The sequence below is a fragment of the Myotis yumanensis genome, unplaced genomic scaffold (assembly GCF_028538775.1).
Source record: "Myotis yumanensis isolate MYYU_CA2020_CCGP unplaced genomic scaffold, mMyoYum1.0.hap1 SCAF_23, whole genome shotgun sequence".
Taxonomy (NCBI): domain Eukaryota; kingdom Metazoa; phylum Chordata; class Mammalia; order Chiroptera; family Vespertilionidae; genus Myotis; species Myotis yumanensis.
The window spans coordinates 821,196-839,337 of record NW_027223774.1 but is presented as its reverse complement, the minus strand read 5'-3'; the positions used below and the strand labels follow the sequence as shown (position 1 = coordinate 839,337).

At 45.7% G+C, this 18,142-nt stretch overlaps 1 protein-coding gene across 1 annotated transcript; it reads left to right on the top strand.

The window, feature by feature from the left end:
• The first annotated feature begins 2,302 nt into the window (after nucleotides 1-2,302).
• Nucleotides 2,303-10,309, top strand: LOC139000137 (serine/arginine-rich splicing factor 7-like). The gene is made up of 8 exons (XM_070402432.1): nucleotides 2,303-2,464; nucleotides 4,478-4,658; nucleotides 5,514-5,690; nucleotides 6,783-6,869; nucleotides 6,956-7,057; nucleotides 7,987-8,040; nucleotides 8,556-8,592; nucleotides 9,870-10,309. Exons 1-8 carry the CDS (start codon nucleotides 2,437-2,439, stop codon nucleotides 9,894-9,896), a joined length of 693 nt encoding a protein of 230 aa, XP_070258533.1. The 5' UTR covers nucleotides 2,303-2,436; the 3' UTR covers nucleotides 9,897-10,309.
• Nucleotides 10,310-18,142: the final 7,833 nt, after the last annotated feature.

Here is an 18,142-nt window from a genome sequence, read left to right as displayed (position 1 = left end):
AGAGATAAAAACATGTGAGTGGAGGACATAATCCATTGGCTGCCTCTTGGAAGATCCACACTGGACATCGAGCTTGCAACCCAGGCATGTGCCCTGACCAGAATTTGAACCAACAACCCTTTGGTCCCTGGTTAGATGCTCAACAGCTGAGCCACACTGGCTGGGTGTATTTTCTCAAATTTAATCCTAAAGGCCATTAAATCCCACTTCTAAGACACACTAAGTTAATCTGCATTGCTAACATTCTTTTCTAAGTTTAAGTATTCAGTAGTACAATAAGACAAGGTTTGTAGTATTTGTCAATTCCCCTGGTGTAAATACTCTCTCATCATTGTCAGCTTCAAACTGCTAACACAATGGCACTGAACACGGGCATGATAAGATACTTCAGTAGCACATCATGATGTTTTATTTGCAACATACTGATACAGTAGGAACAAATATGCTCAAGAACATTCATAATAAAATAGTAAAATAATTGGGAAGTGGCAAGTTTTAAACATTATTTAAAACTTTGACTTAAGTATAATTGATATAAAATGTACATTTTAACTACATATATATAAATTTAAAATACATTTTAATTAGTTTTAGAGAATAAGGGAGAGAGAGATAGAAAATCACCGATGAGAGAGAATGATTTCAGAGAGAAAGGGAGAGAGAGAGAGAATCATTGATCAGCTGCCTCTTGCACGCCCCACAGTGGGGATGGAGCACACAACCTGGGCATGTGTTCTGACCGGGGAATCAAACTGTGACCTCCTGGTTCACAGGTCGATGCTCAACCACTGAGCCACGCCAGCCAGGCTCTTAGTTTTTAAGGGTCCCCACGTGACGTGCAACTGGGGCAGCAACGAGCAGCAGCAGCTCATCTGTGGCTGAGCCCCTGAACCTGCACTCAAGGACCCCTTTTCTCTGATTTTCCAGAGAGCTTCCCACAGCCCCGCTTTGGCTCCCTTATTTCCCACAGTGTTCCTAGAGCCGCAGGAGCCCTGCCTAGTCTCTGCTGTTGCCTGTTCTATCCTAGGGCCTACATTTGTTTTCATTCTCTCCAGCTTCAATAAACGTGCTGGGAAACTCCTGAATTCACGTTGTGAAATCTTTTCAGCATGTAGTCAAGAACTCAAACATTACAGGCCAACCTGAGGCCGACCAGGTCCAGGCTGCTTCCTGTTCCCGAACGCAGTCATGCCTGGCACACCCTCTAAAAACACACGCACAGGCATGGTTTTGCTTACAAGGGTTGGGAGGAAAAGTGATGGCTGACACTCATTTTGGTGTTGTTGGGTCAATTCAATTTTAACACTTTTTAAAATATTGTTGACTATTACAGATTTCCTCCCACTTATCTCCTCCCCCTTTGCCTCTGTCTACCTTCCACCACGACTTCTAGCTTCCCCCACCCCCCCCACCCCGCCCCGCAACCTTATTGTCTATGTCCATGGGCTATGCATATATGTATATACTGGAGGTCCGATGCACACAGTTCGTGCAAGAATAGGCCTTCCTTCCCCTGGCTGCCAACACCGGCTTCCCTCTGGCACCTGGAACCCAGGCTTCCCTCAGGCCATTGGTAGGCAGCCAGGACCTTGGTTTCCCTCACAGCCCTGGCTTCATCTGCAAGGACAGAAGGACCTCTGGTCTAATTAGCATATTATCCTTTTATTATTATAGATATTCCTTTTTAAAAATATTTATATTGCTTTTGAGAGAGAAAGTGAAAAGGAAATAGAGATGAAAACATCAATGGTGGGAGAGTCACTTGATTAGCTGCATACTGGATGCCCTGCGCCCCCCCCCCCCCCCGCCCCCAGTGCTAATTCAGCTGGCAAACCAGGTTTGTGCCCTGACCAGGAATTGAACCTTGACCTCCTGGTTCCTAAGTTGAGGCTCAACCACTGAGCCATACCAGCTGGAATATAATTATTTTTTAAATTCTCACATGAGGATATTTTCCCATTGATTTTTAAGAGAGACTGGAAGAGAAAGGGAAAGACAGAGAAATAAGGATGTGAGAGAAACACATCGATTGGTTGTCTCCTCCATGAGCCCCGACCTGGGCCTGGATCAGGGAGGAGCCTACAACCTAGGTACCTGCCCGTGACCAGAATCAATCGCGGGATCCTTCCGTGAACCAACGCTATACCCACTCAGCGAACGTTCCCATGGAAACGCATCCCTCCGCTTGTGATTGGTCCTTTACGCTCTTCAGTCCCGCCCCCACACGCACACGCCGCCGCTCCGGTGTCGTTTCCGCCCAGCCCCTTGGTGACGCATGCGCAGAGAGACCCAGCTGCCGCGGATATATCAACCGGAACCCAGGCTCTTCCTGGTAGATGCCGCTGGGCTGCTGGTGCACGAGGTGTTCGGAGGTGTTCGCGGCTGCTCGCGTCACTCGGATCTGGACGAGCCGAGCTCGCTCGCGGGCCAGTCAGCATGTCGCGCTACGGGCGGTACCGAGAAGGTCAGAGGATGAGGCCTGCGAGGCCGTGGGGTTGGCGCGGCGGTTGGGAGACGGTCCTTCCGCGTACGTCATGGCGGCCTGGGCGCGCACCTCACGAAGCCGGAGGCGTAGGGGCGGGCTGATGAGGGGAGTCGGGGAGGGCGAGTGTCGGTCTGGGTCAAGTTCCCAGTTAATTCCCGGGCACTTCCGGTCTCGCGCCCCGACCCCAGGCAGGCGCCCGGCCCCTGCTTGGCCGTTGCCCTTGGAGCCGCCGGCCGTCCCCCGCCCTCGGCTGCCATTTTGCGCGCAATCGCGAGCGCGCACGGCGGCGCGTTTCCCGGCCGCTTTCCCGCCACTTTAGCGGAGGGTCTGGTCGCAGCCGGGAGGTGGCGGGTGAATCGGATCCCGGACACCACCGGCGGCTCCTAGCCGCGCGTTCCCGTCCGGCGGCCGGGCCGAGCTGCGCAGCGGAAGCGGGGACGCGCCCCTTCCGCCCGGCGGCCGGCTGGCTTCTCTCTCTTCTCTCGCGGCTCTTTTGGGCGCGGGTTAGGACCGGGGCGGGCGCCCGGGGCAGTTGCCGCGGAGGTGGGGAGCCGGCGCAGCCTTGCTCTTCCGGGTCCGGCCCCCCGGCGGGCCCGCCGCTGCCCGCCGCCGCCGGGTCCCCGCGCTCCCAGCCCCGAGGCCGCCGGGACTCGGGGGGCGGGACCGGCTCCTGCGCGGACTATCCCGCTCCATCTGCTCCCGTGTTTTCGAGGTGTTTTCTCACCGTATGAAAAGGTGTCCCCAAATTCACGCAAGAAGTAATTTTGATAGAAAACACAGGTTTATCATTAAAAATTGTAAATTTTTTTATTGATTCATAAAGGATACAGTTTCGGGCAGTGATGGCGAACCTATGACACGCGTGCCAAAGGGGACATGTGGACTCATTTTTTTTGGTTGATTTTTCTTTGTTAAATGGCATTTAAATATATAAAATAAATATCAAAAATATAAATCTTTGTTTGACTATGGTTGCAAAGATAAAAAATTTCCTTTTTAAAAAAAAATATATTTTATTGATTTTTTACAGAGAGGAAGGGAGAGGGATAGAGAGTTAGAAACATCGATGAGAGAGAAACATCAATCAGCTGCCTCCTGCACACCCCACACTGGGGATGTGCCCGCAACCCAGGTACATGCCCTTGACCAGAATCGAACCTGGGACCCTTCAGTTCTCAGGCCGATGCTCTATCCACTGAGCTAAACCAGTCAGGGCAAAGATCAAAAAATTTATATATGTGACAGGGCACCAGAGTTAAGTTAGGGTTTTTCAAAATGCTGACACACCGAGCTCAAAAGGTTCACCATCACTGGCCTAGGGTTATGTATGGAATAGCATGTCGGGTAAATGGCCTCCACGGCTTTGCTGAGACATACGCACTCTTTTGTTGAAGTTTTCCATGTCCTTTTTGCATTAAATGTGGCTGAATTTCGTTGACAGAGCACTCAATTTCCTCCTTCAAGGTTTGGGTGGTCGTGGGCTTGTTGGCATAAACCTTAGACTTCAAAAAACCCCAAAGGAAAAAGTCCAATGGTGTTAAATCACATGATCTGGGTGGCCAATTCTGATCACCAAAACGGGGAAATGACTCATGCAGTAATTGAATTGTTTCTCGGGCTGTATGTGCCAGCAAAGCCATGGAGGCCATTTACCCGATATGCTATTCCATACGATATTCTATTCCATACATGACCCTATACTGTATACTTTATGAGTCAATAAAAAATTTACAGTTTTTAATTATAAACCTGTGTTTTTTATCAAAATTACTTCTTGCGTGAACTTTGGGACACCCTTTAGAACGTGAAGAACTTTGTCCTACACCCAGCTCTTGAGAAATGTGCCGACTTGGCTGGCTTTAAGACCACGTTCGGTTCCTGAGAAGAGCACAGAACAATGTTTGGCACGGTCTGAAGGGCGTGCAAAGAATTTGTTCAGACTTGGGTCAAATTTTGCCTAACGTGCGTTCTTCTGTTTGCGTTTCTAAACAGAAACCAAGGTGTATGTTGGTAACCTGGCGACTGGTGCTGGCAAAGGAGAGTTGGAAAGGGCTTTCAGTTACTACGGCCCCTTAACAACCGTGTGGGTTGCCAGAAACCCTCCGGGGTTTGCCTTTGTGGGATTTGAAGACCCTAGGGATGCAGAAGATGCAGTTCGAGGCCTGGATGGCAAGTAAGTGAGATGCCAGTTACGAAGCTTCGGTTCATGAGGAGCCTGCTAGGCTGGGTGAGGCGGGGGTGCTAAGCTTGGGTTCTGTCGCAGCGGTTCTGGACCTGTGGGTCGCGAGCAATGAAAATACATCCTGCATATCAGATATTTACATGACGATTCATAACAGCAGCAACATTACAGTGATGAAGTAGCAATGAAAATAATTTTATGGTTGGGGGTCACCACAACATGAACTGTATTAATGGGTCGCGCCCTCAGGAAGATTGAGAACCACTGGTCTAGAGGAAAATGTAAATAGCTAATCATTTTATTTGCTTACGGAAGGGAGTGGAGGTGCCCTTCAGAGGGCTACACAGATAGTGAAGCCTGTGAAAACAGGGATGGAAAGTTCCAGACCCAGAGGTCGTATGTGTTAGGTTAGGTGGCTCAGGAGGCGGTGCAAGAAATAGAGAGTCCAGTGAATCAGAAAAGAAAGGAAAGTTTATTCTGCATCCCCGGGAGACCCACGTACCCCCAAAGACAGGGCACGTGGATTCACGCCAACATGGAGGGAGGTGCTTTTTTTATACTGCAGTTGGGTGAGGGGCGGGGACATGAGCTGAGGTATTCAGTTGAGGAAGTTTCAGCTGCAGGGGGGTCAGCAAGGTATTCAGGAAGGAGTCAGTATCTGTGTGGGGGTATGTGGATTCAGGGAGAAGAAGCCTGTATCTGTGTCTGGCACGCTGATCTGTGAGAAATTCCAGGGGGGGTCCATTGTCTCATCACATGTCTGCATGTATCCGATCCTGGGCTCTCTCCGACCTAACAGTATGTATTTTTTTTTAGCATTAGAATTTTGTTGCTTCTCTTTTACAGGGTGATTTGTGATTCCCGAGTGAGGGTTGAGCTATCAACAGGCATGCCTCGGAGATCTTACTTGGATAGACCACCTGCCCGACACCCCTTTGATCCAAATGATAGATGCTATGAGTGTGGTGAAAAGGGACACTATGCTTATTATTGTCATCGCTATGGCCGACGAAGAAGAAGCAGGTATTTATTTTAAGGGAATGGTGGGTGTACTGGTTCATGAAGTAATTCTTTTACTAGCAAGGCAGAAACTAATATTTTTATATAAATTTGAATGTTAATTGTACAGGTATATTTTTACAATTTTTGTTTAATTAGACAAATGTTAATATATTAATAATCAACCTGGTCAAACCTTTCAGGTTTCTTCGTTTGAGTCAGTCGCCTTGATTCAGAATGTCACGAGCCTTATGATATGCTGAGGCGCCTTGCAAATGGGACAATTAAGATCCTCCTAGACCAGTGATGGTGAACCTTTTGAGCTCGGCGTGTCAGCATTTGGAAAAACCCTAACTTAACTCTGGTGCCCTGTCACATATAGAAATTTTTTGATCTTTGCAACCATAGTAAAACAAAGACTTCTATTTTTGATAGTTATTTTATATATTTAAATGCCATTTAACAAAGAAAAATCAACCAAAAAAAATGAGTTCGCGTGTCATAGGTTCGCCATCACTGTCCTACACCTTGAGGTGATCAGCGTAAGAGGCCAGATCCCCTCGAGTCAGCTACACCTAGCTTCACCTTATTCTTTAAAGGGCAGGAAATTTGAGTCGGTGATCGCCGTAACAGTAAATTTGGCTTACAATTGGGGCCCCCTCCGGTTTAGAACGAGGAACACCAGATTGACCACATTTCCAACTAGAAAAATCTTCTTGCATCAATCAAGCCTCACCTGGCTCATTTGGCTGTCAGTTTGATCGTCATTACATTGAAGAAAACATCTAGATGCAGCGATCGGCTATCGATACTTCTATATCGTCTAGATCTACTAGACCATAGGCCAAAGAGGGTCGACCTGCAAACTTGCAAGGTTTATTTTAAATACACATTACAGTGTTTGATATTATGTAATTCTAAGATGTAATTCAGCTTTTAACAAATCTTTTTTTAGGTAGTTTAAAAAAAAAACTGGACAACTAATAGGCCCAGAATTTATTTCCAAATGAGATAGTAAATTTAAATAGTTTTGAGACTTGATTTCAGCAGAAGGACAGACACTATAAATACGAGTTGCCATCTAACATTTTGTTACTTTCCCAACTTGAAAAATAGGTCACGGTCTAGATCCCATTCGAGATCCAGAGGTAGACGATATTCTCGCTCACAGAGCAGGAGCAGGAGCGAGAGCAGGGGAAGGAGGTGAGAGATCTTTAATGCAAGTTGTAACAAGCAATAAAAAAACTTAAATTGGAGATGGACCTAAACCTCTTTGATTTAATTTTTAGGTCGAGATCAGCATCTCCTCGACGATCAAGATCTGTGTCTCTTCGTAGATCACGATCCGTTTCACTCCGACGATCTAGATCTGGTTCTATAAAAAGATCGAGGTAATTCCAGTATGAACCATATTCACCCCCACCCCCGCTTATTTGTATTTGGGTTGTCACGTCTTTTTTTTTTTAATATATTTCATTGATTTTTTACGGAGAGGAAGGGAGAGAGAGAGAGAGAGTTAGAAATATCGATGAGAGAGAAACATCGATCAGCTGCCTCCTGCACATCTCCCACTGGGGATGTGCCCGAAACCCAGGTATGTGCCCTTGACCGGAATCGAACCTGGGACCCTTCAGTCCGCAGGCCGACGCTCCATCCACCGAGCCAAACCGGCTTTGGCTGGGTTGTCACGTCTTAATGACAAAAAGAGAGTCTTAGGACATAATTTGGCATGATGGGGTGAATTTGAGACCTTAGGAAGTTGTTAGGGAAATAGTAGTGTACATATGGGTAAATGTGGCTTGTTTAGCCAGACACTTAAACACTGAAATTTAGAAGGTAGAAATCAAACTAAGAACTTCACCTCTTTTTACTCCTTTTGTAAAAGACCTGTAAAGGTGATAGAAATGAATCAAGTATAGAGAATAAGGAGTTGACAGTACTATAGATGATGGATGAGTCTCCTAGGTAGGAAATGCCATTGGGAGATATTGTGTTATAAATCTTTAAATGCAGAGATTTTAAGATAAAATCAAATCATATCAGTCTTAAATGAAAACCATTTACTTTCTCTTGGATACTTAACTAACAATCTAGCTCATTGGGTATGGTAGAAGCAAATAATTAAAATGGTAGTTCCTTATTTATTTGATATTAGACCTTGTTGAAAATGTGGCAACTTGTTGAATCTTAGACTGATATAAGGCAAGAGTGGCATCTTGCTCAGTTTTGGCTTCTATTCCGAGCCTGCCTAATAAGGTGCTCAGAAGGTGTTTAAGGAAATTACTAGTGTGGACTAATTGGTATAATTTTTGTTTTTAAGATCTCGGTCAAGGTCAAGATCAAGATCCAGGTCTATTTCACGACCAAGAAGCAGGTAAGGGTGAAAAGCTGAACAATGCTCTTGTTATATGGCACCAATATCCAAAGACTTCCAAGTGTTTTGAATTATTGAGGCTTCAGGTGCCAACTCTAAGCCTAGGTGTTGAGTGGGAACACGGTACCTTGTTAATGAACTAAACTTTAGAACTTCATTTGTACATGACCTCTTCTGGATGATTTCCTGGACGAGGGAATGTCAAGGTGTAGTCAGAAAGCAGTTTGTAACTTTGGTGTTAAGAGGCCTTTGTTAGAACCTATAGGTGCATGGAGAAGGATTCTGATAGGTGAGCGTTAGGCAGATCAGTCATGATAAAGGCAGTTCATTTTATGAAGGCGAGTTGGAAGATGGGCTTTTGTTCGCAAAAGCTGATGGGCATTTTTTTTCCCAGTTTAATTGCAGCCTGACATTTTAATTTCAGGACAATTTGGGGGTTCATTTCATGATATTGTGACTGTAAGAAAGGGATTGGTTAGTACTTTTTCTTAATAGAATTTCTCATGTTTTGACAGCCGATCAAAGTCCAGATCTCCATCTCCAAAAGAGAAGGTAAGCTAAATTTGTTGCCAAATTTTAACTGTCAAATGTGGCCTCTGCAGAATTTGTTGGCTTCCTGCCTACTTTGCAGGCTTTGGTTTTGAGCTCGTTGGAGAATTGGTGCTATATATATAATACTAAGTTTCTTAAAGGATTGCTTTTCCTGCTTCATTATCACCTTATACTTTTATTGGAAATATTTAGTCATAAAATGTTAGAATGACAATCAAGATGTGTATAGTCCTGTGAACCCTTAATTGTATAATTTCATAAGACACATGGCTTTCCCCACACATAGGTAAAAGGAAATGAAGAAAAATTTGTAGGTTGAAATCTTTTTTTTAAAATATATTTTATTGATTTTTTACAAAGAGGAAAGGAGAGGGATAGAGAGTTAGAAACATCGATGAGAGAGAAACATCGATCAGCTGCCTCCCGCACACCCCCCACTGGGGATGTGCCCGCAACCAAGGTACATGCCCTTGACCTGAATCGAACCTGGGACCCTTGAGTCCGCAGGCCGATGCTACATCCACTGAGCCAAACTGGTCAGGGCTGTAGGTTGAAATCTTGAAGCTAAACTATTATCTGTCTAGTTCAATGATGGCGAACCTGTGACACGTGTGTCAAAGGTGACACTCGAACTCATTTTGGGTGACACGCACCGACAGAGACAAAAATAGCATAATTCAAATATTTGTCTCTCGCAACGGCCAGGGTTGGGCATCACTCGAGTAATATTATTACTCACGTTACTCATGATCAATAATGCAATTCTGAAACCGGATGTAAACCTGTACATCGGTGTTGCATAGCAAAGATACATAGTGAAAACATCCAAGATGCATTGTTCCAATATTGACATTAATATAAAAAGGTTACGAATTGCACTATAAAGAGATTAATCTTTATTCATGACATGTTATTTTTACTCGAGTGACAAAAGGCCCAATTCTGGAAACGGCCTCGTTATTGTCATCATGTGCCTCAGTTACGCTTCCTGTGCGTTCTGTGCATTTGGCAAATGGATGCAGTTGATCGCCATGTTCGTTAGGAGACAGGAGTGGGAGGGTTAGAAGAAAAAGATATACAGTGCAACAGTGCTCGACGAGACATTCTGCGTGTCGGATAATTGGTTACAGCACCATATGTTTGTTGGTTATACATACTATCTTTGGATTGTTATGCAGCAGGAGTCAGTGCAACAACACTGCAAAAAGTTAATAAGTAAGAAACCTATCAACCTTTTATAAAAAAACGCCGTGATTTATATTTATTTATTTTTGCAGCCTTGTGATGGAGAATCAAAAAAATAAAAAAGCAAGATTGAATGATAAAGGAAGTGGAAATAGCAGTAGCCGACCCTTTCAAGACATACGGACAGAAACAGCAGATCACTGTGCACACTGTGTAATGAAACGGTAGTAAGCAGAACGTGGAATGTAAAGAGACATTTTGAAACTAATCATTGTCAGCTCTTGAAAAAAAGTATCGATGAAAGGAAGGAATGCATTTCTAGGCAGCTACACCTCTATAAAAGTCAATCAGATTCCATCATTAAATTGTAAGATGCTCTACAAATTTAACATCAGCAAGTTACTGTATTGCTCACTCCATAGCTCAGCATGGAAAAGCCCTCAGTGACGGAGAATTTGTTAAGGAAACATTCTAAGGTGTGCACCAGCTCTATTTCACCATATGAAAAATAAAGATGATATTATTAAAAGAATTTCTGAGTTACCACTCAGTAGAAATACTATCAAAGACAGAATAATAGATCTTAACAAAAACGTACAACATCAATGAAAAAAAAGACTTAAATAGTTGTAAATATTTTTCTGTTTCTCTTGATGAAACTACTGATGTCACATCAAATGCTCGGTTGGCCATTATTGCTAGATATTCTGATGGTCTCACAATGAGAGAAGAGTTGTGTGTGTGAACTCCTTGTGGGAAGTCCCTCAGAGATCACAGTGCCCTCCTTGAACATCAGGGCGTTCACACTGGAGATAAGCCATTTGAGTGTACTGATTGTGGGGAGGCCTTCGGTTTAAAGTCTACCCTCATTCAGCACCAGAGTTCACACTAGAGAATAGCCGTATGAGTGCAGAGAATGTGGGAAGTCCTTCCGTCAAAGGTCTTGCCTCAGTAAACACCTCAGAATTCACATTGGTGAAAAAGCATTTAAGTAGTTTATGTCAGAAACACTTTAGATGCAGTAATCACCCCCTTAGCCACAAGAGCCTTAACAGTAGAGAAATGCCGTGTGACTAGTGATTGTGGGAAGTCTTTCAGCCAAAGATCTAAACTCATGCAAAACCCGGAGTTCACACTAGGGAAAGCAGTAAATGTGCCGGGAATGCTGTATTTTTCTCACTTAGAATGACAACGCTGAAGGAGACACTTTGCGTTGCATTAACCAGAATGTAAATCCCTTACAGCGGAACATACGCTGCTAGATTCCTCCTCAGTTTCGGGTACAAGTGAAACTTGAAGTACAAGGGCACTTGCTAACATGCCCAGACCTACTACCTGACTGACTTCCAACTGAGTGTTTGTGGTGGAAGAGATTCACCTCTAGCACCTGGCTCACCAGGAGAGCGTGCTTCCACCACCACCCATGGGTGCTCAGGGGAAATGCATTCTGCGTTCTCACTTGTGCTTGAGAAAATCATGAAGACTCTGAGCTCTTGGCAGGATCTTCATTCCTTTACCTCTGACGAGGGAATGGACCTGACTCAGGGTTCATCTAGGGCTCCCTTCTTCCTCAGCTAAGAAGCGCTACCTCTTTCAGGGACATGGCAGTTGTCACATTATGGTGTGACGAATTCCTTCAGGTTCTAATTCACCAACCTGCAAACTCCTTGCTCTCCTCTGTTCTGGCTTATGATATTTCGTAAAGGTGTGTTTTTTATTTTGTACCTTTATTTTTTTAGTAAATCACTGGGATGATTTGAGAGGAAAGTTGTGTTCTGTCAGCGTGGAGAGGTGAGCAGATATGGTGGGTCCCAAACTTTCTGTGCTTTTGAAGGCACATAGCAATCGCAGAAAATCACTCTTTGTCCAATATTGGCTGATTTTGTATTGCTGACCAAGGCCTTGAGAGAAAGTGTGCATGACTTTGTGGTGCGGATTTGTAGTCTGGTGCCTCTGTTATTGCTGGGGGCATTAGTCACCCAGAAGAGGAGTTCACTGCTGTGCTTCTGGGAACAATATGAATTATATTTGCTATTCCCAGTGTATCCTCCATAATTCTCAGCAAGGTTTAGGGAAATTCTTCCCCACATACTGTAGAGGAGCCATGTGCTGTGATGTACATTTCATAGGCTGGTGCCATTTGTTATAAGACTCTGAGGGCACCCTAACCAGGTGGGCTCAGTGGATAGAGCATCAGCCTGCAGACCGAAGGGTCCCAGGTTCGATTCCGGTCAAGGGCATGTACCTTGGTTGCGGGCACATCCCCCGTAGGGGATGTGCAGGAGGCAGCTGATCAACACTTCTCATGTTTCTCTCTTATCGATGTTTCTAACTCTCTATCCTTCTCCCTTCCTCTCTTTAAAAAAAGACTCTGGTGGAACTACAATTGGGCCAGAAACCCTGGATTCATAGTGAGTGGGAAATACTGCAGTGAATTAGGTGAATAGTGTCTCTTCTGAACGTTGCCCATGAATGTGCCAGGGCCTATGGCCTGTGTGGACTTGGTGTAGGGGTATTCTCAGGACATCCCTTGACTGTTCCCTGCAGCTGAAGTCATTTTTAGGGGGAAAAAATTCTAAAGATTTGTGTCCTCTTCTGGCCTCTCTAGGGTGTGCACCTCGAGGTGTGGTCAACAGGCAAGACCTCAGAGCTAGAGGAAGGGTAATCCTGTAGTCAGTCCCAGGATGTGGTATTTGTGACCAGTCAGCATTCCTGTGATTCCGATGGCCATAGTCTTCCCTGCTTGCCAATATTTGCTGCCACTGAGGCAAGGCTGGTGCTCCCAGGAAATTAGAGGAGAAATGGTAGAGCCCATATAGGGCTTCCATTTTAGTTTTCTAACAAGACAGGGATATCTAAGTCTTTATTTGGAAATATTTTTAAGTCTTTCTTTAGGTATAGTTACAGCTGACATGCAACAAAGTGCAGTTTTCTCATGTGTACTATTTGGTGAGCTGGATATATGGCTAAAGCTGTAAGACCAGCACATGTGAAATAAGCATTTCTCACTGAACTACAGCTTAGGGCAGAAGTAGACTTACACATGAGAGTATGCAAAACACAGAATTTATTCTCTCTTTTAATTTTTTTTTTAAATATATTTTATTGATTTTTTACAGAGAGGAAGGGAGAGGGGTAGAGAGTTAGAAACATCGATGAGAGAGAAACATCGATTCAGCTGCCTCCCGCACACCCCCCACTGGGGATGTGCCCACATCCAAGGCACATGCCCTTGACCGGAACCGAACCCAGGACGCTTCAGTCCACAGGTCAACGCTCTGTCCACTGAACCAAACCGGTCAGGGCTATTACCTCTTTTTTTAAAAATATACTTAGCCCTGGCCAGTTTGCCTCAGTAGACAGAGTGTCAGCCTGTGGACTGAACGGTCCCAGGTTTGATTCTGGTCAAGGGTCCCTGCCCAGGTTGCATACTCAATCAGCAATGGGGGGCAGGCAGGACACAACCGATCAATAATTCTCTCTCATCATTGATATTTCTATCTCCCTCTCCCTTCCTTTCTAAAATCAATAAAAATATTAAATATATATATTTAAAATATTTAAAAATATTTTTATTGACTTCCCAGAAACAGGAAGGGGGAGAGAGAAATGGTGACATTAGTAAGAAACATCGAACTGCTGCCTCCTGCACGCCACCTACAGGGCATCCAGGCAGGCATGTGCCCTGAGCTGGAATGGAACCAGTGACCTTTCAGAGCAAGGGATGGTGCCCACCCCGCCGAGGCTCACTGGCAGGGAGGAGTCTCTTCTTGTATTTTTATTTTTTAATTATTGTATTAATTTCCATGCCAACAGCTCTACACCTGCTTTGCCACACCCTGTATTTACCTCCTCCTGCCCTTTCATAATTTCTCTCTCTGCCTTCCCTAGCCTCCCATGCATTGATGTTCCTTCCTTTACAAGATTAGTTCATATTTTTCATAGTTTTATACTCACTAAAAGGTATGTAGTCTCGCCGAAACCGGTTTGGCTTAGTGGATAGAGCGTCGGCCTGCGGACTGAGAGGTCCCGGGTTCGATTCCGGTCAAGGGCATGTACCTGGGTTGCGGGCACATCCCCGGTGGGGGATGTGCAAGAGGCAGCTGATCGATGTTTCTCTCTCATCGATGTTTCTAACTCTCTCTATCTCTCTCCCTTCCTCTCTGTGAAAAATCAATAAAATATATTAAAAAAAAAAAAAAAAAAAAAGGTATGTAGTCTTTAACAAATACTGGTCTCCTTCAGCTACACAGTTATTTTGAGATTCAACCACTAAAGCTTATGTGAATAATTAATTATATTTTATTGCTGAGTACTCTGATGTTCTGTGGGTAACCACTTTATCCATGGGTCTGTCTGTGGTTTTTGTTATTTCCATGTTTGGGGTATTAAAAATGAATCTGGGAATATTGCGTTCAGTTCATTACATAGATGTATGTTTTACTCATCTGACTGTTGCAATATGGGTGAGTCTTTTACTTTTTATGATAAACAGAATTGTGATCTAAAATCGTCTTTCCGCCCTAACCGATTTGGCTCCGTGGATAGAGCGTCGGCCTGCGGACTCAAGGGTTCCAGGTTCGATTCCGGTCAAGGGCATGTACCTCGATTGCGGGCACATCCTCAGTAGGGGGTGTGCAGGCGGCAGCTGATCGATGTTTCTCATCCATGTTTCTAACTCTCTATCCCACTCCCTTCCTCTCTGTAAAAAATCAATAAAATATATATTTTTTTAAAAATCGTCTTTCCCTTTGCCTTCCCAGCCATCAACAATAATGACAATTCTACTTTTTCCACAATCCTGCCAGCACACGGGTTGCATACTATTTTTAAATTGTAGACCCGGAAATTAGTATAGTGTTAGCTTGTGTTTTGTTTTAAATCCATTTCACTAAGAAGTTTTTTATGGTGAGTGTTTCTTCATGCATTTATTTACTAATACGCTGACTTTACCTCCTTTGTTGAAATGTATGGTCAGAACCTTTTGCCAATTTTTAGAATGAATTTATTATTTTAATCAAGAGCAGGTAAGTGCAGCAACTAAGACATATATATTCACTTCACTCATTCCTCAACGACTCAGCTGATTCCTTTGCAATTTGGCACTATATGATTTGAATGTAGGACCCAAAATTATTTTTCACAGATTGTGTCCTAAGTGCAATTTACTAGCAAATCCAACTTGTACGATACACTTATCAGCTCATCTGCGTTGCTAACATTCTGCTCTGTTCTAAGTCTTCGAATCCAATAGTCCATTAAGGTTTGTAGTACTTGTCAGTTTTTTTTTCTCTCATCATTGCCAGTTTGAAACTGCCAAAATAATGGCATTGAACATGGGCCTGCTAAGATATTTCAGTAGCAAATCATATTTTATTTCCAATGTATAGATACAGTCGCAACAAATATACTCAAAAGCATTCGTAATAAAATCCTATATAATAAAGAGCTAATATGCTAATTAGACCAATGGTGAGACGACCTTCAAGAACAAGCAGGGGACAGGACCACAAGGCAGCTGGGGCTGCTGGGAGGGCCGAGGCAGCAGCCACAGCTGTGGGCTGTGAGGGCTGAGCCCCTTGCATGAATTTTGTGCATCCGGCCTCCAGTGTAAAATAATGAAGTGGCACGTTTTAAACATTTTTTAAAACATACATTCAGCCCTGACCGGTTTGGCTCAGTGGATACAGCGTCGGCCTGCGGACTGAAGGGTCCCAGGTTCGATTCCAGTCAAGGGCATGTACCTTGGTTGCGGGCACCGTCCCAGTAGAGGGTGTGCAGGAGGCAGCTGATCGATGTTTTCTCTTCGATGTTTCTGGCTCTGTCTCTCTCCCTCTCTGTTAAAAAACAAACAATAAAATATATTTTTTTAAAAACCACATACATTCAACATATATATATATATTTTTTAATATATTTTATTGATTTTTCACAGAGAGGAAGGGGGAGGGATAGAGAGTTGGAAACATTGATGAGAGAGAAAGATCAACCAGCTGTCTCCTGCACACTCCCTACTGGGGATGTGCCCACAACCCAGGTACATGCCCTTGACCGGAATCGAACCCGGGACCCTTCAGTCCGCAGACCAACGCTCTATCCACTGAGCCAAACTGATTAGGGCAACAACATATTTTTTTAATGATTTCATAGAGGAAGGAAGAGGGGGAAAGACAGAAATATCAATGGTGACAAAATCACTGTTGGGCTGCCTCCTGCACACCCCACAGTGGGGATTGAGCTCACAACCCTGGCATGTGACCTGACCTGGAATCGAACTCTGGCTTCCAGGTTCATAGGTCAACATTGAACCAACCCGGTTGGGCTCTTCTAAACTCTTACCTGCACCCAGGGCAGCAGTGAGTTGCAGCAGCTCATCCCAGGCTGAGCCCCCGGATCTGCACTCAAGGCCCAGTGAGCTCACAGCAGCCCCGCTTTGGCCCCCTTATTTCCCACAAAGTTCCTAGAGCCAGGGGAGCCCCACGGAGTCTCTGCTGGTGCTTGTGCGATCCGAGGGCCGACATTGGTTTTCATTGGCTCAGCGTCAACAAACATACCTTCAACAGCTCCTGAACTTACGTTGTGAAATCTTTTCTGCATGAAGTCGAGAACATACATTACAGGCCAACCTGAGGCCGACCCGGTCCAGGCTGGTTCCTGTTCCCGAACACAGTTATGCCTGGGACACCCTCTGTAACAGCGACGGCGAACTTTTTGAGCTCGGCGTGTCAGCATTTTGAAAAACCCTAACTTAACTCTGGTGCCGTGTCACATACAGAAATTTTTTGATATTTGCAACCATAGTAAAACAAAGACATATTTGTGATGTTTATTTTATATATTTAAATGCCATTGAACAAAGAAAAATCAACCAAAAAAATGAGTTCGCGCCCTGGCTGGTTTGGCTCAGTGGATGGAGCGTCAGCCTGAGGACTGAAGGGTCCCGGGTTCTATTCCGGTTGAGGGCATGTACCTTGGTTGCAGGCACATCCCCAGTTGGTGGTGTGTAGGAGGCAGATGATCGATGTTTCTCTCTCAACGATGTTTCTAACTCTCTATCCCTCTCCCTTCCTCTCTGTAAAAAAATCAATAATATATATTTTTAAAGAAAACAAAATGTTTTTTGCGTTATATATATTATATATACAAAATTATATAATATATATATATATATTAGACAGAAGGAGTGAAAAAGAGAAACATCAATAATGAAAATCACTGATTACCTGTCTCCTGAAAGTTCCCCCCACACGGGGAATTGAACCCTTAACCCACGTATGTGCCATGACCAGGAATAGAATCATGACCTCCTGGATCATAGGTTGACGCTCAACCAAACAGCGCCGCCAGCTGGCCTATCTTTTGAAACACTTTTCGAAATATGTATTTTTTATTGTTAATACTATTACAGATGTTTCCCATTCCCCCTGTGTATATACTCTTTGGGGATCTATTCCTGTCCCCCGCACCCCTCCCCTGGGGGGTCTGTCAGTCTGTCCCCGTGAACCCGGCCTCTGGTCCCATCTCCTCCCCCAGCGCCCCTGGCAGCGCCACGTCACCTTGTTCCCCAACTTCCTGGGCTGGAAAGCCAGCTCTCTGCTGGGCGGTTGAGAAAACTACATTACCCAGAAAGCAACGCGCCTACGCAGGGCGTTTTTGTGCCGGTGCATCCGGTTAGGGCGGGACTTCCGGTGTCCTCCTCCTGGCGGACATTTTGACTTTTTCAAACTGTTTGCCGGCTCCCGGTTTCAGCGCGTCGGTCGCGAGGAGGAGGGGTCGGGGAGGCAGCGCCCCGCGGGGCAGGGTGTGTCTGAGCCTGTGGCGCCTCCACCTTCGATTTCGGGGCGTCCGAGGCTCCCCGCCTCTCCGCCGACAGAGGCCCCTCGGCCTCACCCCATCGGACCCTCCAGCCTCGGGTCCCGCCGCCCAGGGCGCAGCGTCCGGCGCAGTGAGTCCCCGTGGGGCCCCGGGGTGTGAGGGGAGGGAGGGCGCCGGGCTGCGGGGCCGCCGGGGGAGGCCGTGGGGGGCTGAGCCGGGAGGGGGCACCCAGGCCTGGTTTGTGTCTAAAGGCGACGGAGAGGACGAGCGGCGGGTCCGGGGGGAGGTTCACTTCCTGCTCCGGGCGCCGGGGCCGGGGGTGGTGTGAGCAGCAGAGGGTGAGGCCTGAGAGGCGGGTCTGACCGTCCCCACAACCGCCCAGAGGAGGAGCCGCCGCCAGGAGCGAGGACAGCGGTGAGGGCGGGGGAGGGGCTGTGAGCACAGCCGCCCAGCAGGGGGCGCCCTGAGGACCAGCCCTGAGGGAGGCGGCAGCTCCGCGTCACGTGACCGCGGGCCGGAGCCCCTGGGTCCTGCGGTGGGTGCCCGGCCC

What these genes read in the sequence shown, in the direction of transcription:
- LOC139000137 (XM_070402432.1), top strand. Translation starts at nt 2,437, where the DNA reads ATGTCGCGCTACGGGCGGTACCGAGAAG. An exon ending in GTTCGAGGCCTGGATGGCAA is followed by an intron (nt 4,659 to 5,513) that starts GTAAGTGAGATG and finishes TCTCTTTTACAG; the next exon opens with GGTGATTTGTGATTCCCGAG. An exon ending in CTCCATCTCCAAAAGAGAAG is followed by an intron (nt 8,593 to 9,869) that starts GTAAGCTAAATT and finishes TTATTTTTGCAG; the next exon opens with CCTTGTGATGGAGAATCAAA.